At 32.9% G+C, this 5015-nt stretch overlaps 1 protein-coding gene across 1 annotated transcript; it reads left to right on the forward strand.

The window, feature by feature from the left end:
- LOC18612663 (60S ribosomal protein L32-1) lies at positions 1621-4053 on the forward strand. The gene is made up of 4 exons (XM_007049568.2): positions 1621-1698; positions 1860-1954; positions 3479-3660; positions 3741-4053. The coding sequence occupies exons 2-4, from the start codon at positions 1865-1867 to the stop codon at positions 3868-3870; spliced, it is 402 nt and encodes a 133-aa protein (XP_007049630.1). The 5' UTR covers positions 1621-1698; positions 1860-1864; the 3' UTR covers positions 3871-4053.

A 5015-nucleotide genomic window follows, 5' to 3' on the forward strand; every position in this document is an offset into this window, starting at 1 on the left:
ATGTAATAAAGAATATTATTTAGTATTATTTAAATTTAATGAAGAATATATTTTATCTTTTAATATTAAATATTATTTAATTATAATAAAAGGTTTAATTATCTTCTAATACAAAATATTATTCAATTATAATAAAAATATGTTTGTATTTTGGTGAAAATATTATTTAATTATAGTAAAAGTTATTTTGATTTTGTTGCTCTGAATATTTTTCTCTTTTAACAAAATAAATTCTTTAATTTTAATAAAGAGTATTTATTTCTCATCATAGTTTGTTGTTTTCAATTAAAAAATTTTTAAATTTTAATAAAGGATATTTTTATCATTTATCCATTATTCTTTAACCATTCTTAAAATTATTCCTGCCAACCCAATAATGAAATAAATAAGAATAACAATTTCTATTCTATTTCATTCCCATGAGCCAATCTATATAATAGTTGTTCTTTCTTTATTCTATTTCCTTATAATGGCTATTCTATTTTCATTTTATTCTTTCCAGTGAACCAAACATGCTATAACTATTATAAATCTACAAGGAGTAATATTGTTACATGTTCCATAGGACTTGTCTTTCAATTGTTTACATTTTTTAACGTCATATATAATTCAATATTTTTGAGTGTAGTGTATGGATTCAAGAGTACATTTACCACTTCATCTTAGAATTTATTTAATCAAAAGTATTCAGGCAATGCTTTATTACAAAGACTTTAAATTATAAATTATCTTTTTTCAATTTCTATTTTAATCCTTTTCACAAAACACATTTTCACTCATTTATGAGTTTGCATTTGATACGCTTAATGCTTTCAATATATAATTTCATACATTATTATAAACCATCGCTTTCCACTTCATCAAAAACTTTTAAAATCTTTAGGAGTAAAATTTAATGTTTTTGTTTTGATAATAATATCGAAAAGTAAACTTTAATTTTAATGAGACTTGTTCAAAGACAACACGTAAAGTTTTTTTTTTAAATAAAATTTTGTGACATCACAAATTTTAATGTAATTAGCTTGAAGGCCTAATTGTATATCTAACATTCTAATTAAAATAAATTGAAATTAAGACGTGGTCGTTTTGACATTTCAAGTAAAAAAGGGGACCAAATAATTTATTAATTTGCTTCCACACATTATTACATGCCTAACTTATATCCGATGAGAACAAACTTGAGTCTATATGTTTGTTTAGAACATATTGGTTTATGATGTCAAAAATTTTTTCTTGATACATTATATTATGTAAATTCAAATATATAAATATTGATATTTGAGTTCAATATATTTTTATAGAAGGTCACGAGGTTAAATTTTAATTATTTGACAAAAAAAAAAAACTCACATCGAGATGTTAAAATTTTCTTCACATTTAACACCATAATCTCTTATAATGATGATGAAATTATGAGATGTTAAATGTTAGACTGAGTAGGAGTAGGCCAGTTTTGGGTCCTTGGCATTCGAGGCCCAATGTTGTTACCACTACCAAATATCCGTCATGGGGGAGCCCCATGAAATATTGGGCTGGACTTCGAAAATGAGAACAATAAGCTATACTCTGTAATCCAAACACCAGATCACTCCTCTGTCCCATATATAGTTCCGCCAAAAACCCTAGCATGTTTCATCTGCTTCACTTTTAACTCCAGCTCCAGGGTTTACACGAGCCGCAGCGCAGCGTTTCCAACAGGTAACTCTGTCTCTCTCTCTCTCTCTCTCTCTACGCATTTCGATTCGATTCTTTCAATCTGTTTCGGTTTGATTCGTTATTTGGAGTCCATTTCTTATCGGAATGGTAACTAATTTCTCTTACGTTTTGGCCTTTTTGCTTTTTGGTAAATTTGTTATTAGAAAAAATGGCAGTCCCTTTGCTGTCCAAGAAGATTGTGAAGAAGCGTGTCAAGAAGTTTAAGAGGCCCCAAAGTGACCGCAAGATCTCCGTTAAGGTAAAGCAGAAAAGGAAAAAATATGCTCTTCCTTATTATTAGGTTTTCCTTTTTATTTACTTTTTTAAAGAACAAAGGTCTAGTCTGTATGATTTTTAGTACCTATTCATCCTAGCTAAGAGTTGTAATTGGTTTTACTGGGTTCATAGGGTTCATTTTTCCTCGGTTCTTAAATCTTAATGGGTTGATTTCCCTAGCTGAAGAATTTATGCTTCTTAAACTGCTGTAAGAAAGTTGAGGTTAGAAAGAGCATCTACAAATAACTCAGCATGTGTTATTTTAATTTTGTGGTTTGAGAGTTAGCACTGATGTATTCATTTTGGGATAATACAACTTTTTAGTGGTGATGCTAGTGGGACTGCTTAATGTTAGGTTTTCTGCTGTTTTAGCTTGGATAACTTGGGGACACCCCACTAATTTATAGCCGTTTGAATCTATTCTGCATGTTTTAAGAGGATTATTTATTTAAGAATTTTTAAAGTTTATGGATAAGTGCCACTAGACTTACAATCTCTGAGTTTGCCTGTTATGCTGAATGGGCTGGAGTTCAGTTAAGTAGACATCAGCTTGAATGAGAGAATAGTAGTGGAATTAATGAGATTTTTGCTAGAATGCCTCATGCTGAAGGTGATTTGAGTCATGCATCCTTCTTGGAGGTTTTTTTTTGAGATGATTACTGTTTCAGATCATGATGATCAGGTGTGGTCGCCTTTTTCATAGGTTTGCATGCATATTGCATAGGGCAATAGCTGAATGAAAAGATTTGTTTCCTGTTATATTGGTGTCGGAAGTGGAATTTATATTAGAAGCAGTTTCATATCCCACTTGATGTTCATCATCTTGATGTGCTTTTTTCTCACCCTATGAGCCTAGCCTTTTTTATTATTTTCTATTTAACTAGGAACGTGTCTTGGAGTTCACCTGTAGTTTGAGAAACTTGTCATATTGTGTCATGTTTCCCAGTGGAAGAGATTTTTGATTCACCAACCATTATGCACCTTTTGGGAGTTCTTCATTTTAGTTTATTAATCCCATGCAAAAAAAAAGTGAAGCTTACCCAGAATTCCTAGGTGAGCCATAAACAACTGGTAGAAATCTTTTTGTTTAGTGTTATGCAAAGATTATTGCATGGTAAATTGTTTGAGTAGATTCTTATGCAACCTTGAATTAGTTTGGATATCTATCCAAGCTCCTGAATTTTTTCTCTTCTTTATTCTTGAGTTTCAACAAGGCAGCTTGATTGCACTATCCATTTCAGTACAGTGCTGGCTCTTTCTTAGTCTTGAGTTGTAACAAGGAAGATTGATTGTGCAGTTCATTGCAGTACTGAAACTAAGCTCTATACTTCTTTCGTGCTTATGTCTTATCTGGATGCCGTGCTTCTGCTTATATGTTTTGTGGTCTTGAAATATGTTTATGATGACATTTTTGTTGCATCTTTTCTGGTTGATGTCTCGTTTAGGTAAAAAATACACACATTTTCTCTCATGCAATAATGTTAACAGCTTGTGTGCATATTGGCAGACAAACTGGCGAAGGCCTAAGGGTATTGACTCCCGTGTTAGGAGAAAGTTCAAGGGATGCACTTTGATGCCCAATATTGGTTATGGTTCAGACAAGAAGACTCGCCACTATCTTCCCAACGGGTTTAAGAAATTTGTTGTGCATAATGTCCAAGAGCTGGAGCTTCTCATGATGCACAACAGGTATATATATGTTCTACCCCTTCTCTCTTTTTGTTAACCTACATTTTCTCGCTTGTTTCTGATTGTTGATACATTCTCAGGACATACTGTGCTGAGATAGCCCATGATGTTTCAACCAAGAAGAGGAAGCAAATTGTTGAGCGAGCAGCACAGTTGGATGTTGTTGTTACCAACAAATTGGCTAGGTTGCGCAGCCAGGAGGATGAGTGAAGATTGGTCCTTTAATGTTGATTTTGCTTTTTGGTATAATATATTTTCGTTTAGTAAGTTTCAGTACTTTGGGTTAAAATTTTTAAGTCTTATTTTGACTTGAATCGCATGTTCTTTTGTTGTGATTGAATCTGAACACTTTTATCTAATTTGAAGTCTGCATGACTGATATTTTGAGGTTCTCTTCTTTGACTGTTTTAATTCCAGTAATAGAAGGTACATAATGTGCCTTTCCAACTTACCTCTCTAAGGAGGTGTGGTAAAGGGAGGTCTATTTTCTTGATGGAAAATTCGTTGCTTGCGTTACAATGTAATTTAGTTCTACAGGTCTTGAGCTTTGTTTGCCATGCAGAAATGTGGAATTATAATAGGTAGGAAGGCAAAAGCAACTTCAGACGGTAGGCAGTGGTTGTTGCTAGCTTGATTTTGTAAGTTAGTTTCTGTAGACACTGAAGCATCTTTTCTTGCCCTGGCCCAAAAATTTTGAAACAGGAGAGATTCCGAGTGGAATATTGTTTTTTCTTTCCTTTTTTTTTTTTCTTTGAGGAACATTTCTTAATTGTGTCATTATATCTGCTGGCTTTATTACGAAGTAATGAGAAGGGACTTGAGATCCATTGGCTTGGTGTACATGCTTGCTTTCATTCCAAGTATTCGAATAGTTCGCCTGGTAAATTTTGGGGCGACTGAAAGCAGGTGAATATGCTACATTTGATCCCTGATTAGCCCCATATGGTATGAAGTTGCCTTATCTCGTCTTGTCTTAAGAGTTGCCTTGGTGTTTTTTCCCTTTATGAGAAGGAAAAGCTTAAATCGGGTTACCCTGGCCCCTGTTTTGAGACGCGCAACTAACGTCAATGCATTCCTCATTTTAAGCAGCCAAGATGCCAACCACAACTTCAAAACCAGAAACAGCCAATTTGCATAGAAACTATCAAATTCAGAAATACAACTACGCGGCTAAAATTGATGTACTGAAAGGTTCAAACTCAAAAATACTATTAATCGGTGGTTATAATCAATCATACTCGCGTTAAGCCCGTGCAGTGCGTTTCTGCGTTCGGGGCAAGTCTATTATATTTAATAAAATAATAAGGTTTTGTAATGCAATGATGAAAGATTATATTTTTATTAAATATATACAT

The sequence above is a fragment of the Theobroma cacao genome, chromosome 1 (assembly GCF_000208745.1).
Source record: "Theobroma cacao cultivar B97-61/B2 chromosome 1, Criollo_cocoa_genome_V2, whole genome shotgun sequence".
NCBI classification, from domain to species: domain Eukaryota; kingdom Viridiplantae; phylum Streptophyta; class Magnoliopsida; order Malvales; family Malvaceae; genus Theobroma; species Theobroma cacao.

What these genes read in the sequence shown, in the direction of transcription:
- LOC18612663 (XM_007049568.2), top strand. Translation starts at nt 1,865, where the DNA reads ATGGCAGTCCCTTTGCTGTCCAAGAAGATTGTGAAGAAGCGTGTCAAG. An exon ending in ACCGCAAGATCTCCGTTAAG is followed by an intron (nt 1,955 to 3,478) that starts GTAAAGCAGAAA and finishes GCATATTGGCAG; the next exon opens with ACAAACTGGCGAAGGCCTAA. An exon ending in CTTCTCATGATGCACAACAG is followed by an intron (nt 3,661 to 3,740) that starts GTATATATATGT and finishes ATACATTCTCAG; the next exon opens with GACATACTGTGCTGAGATAG.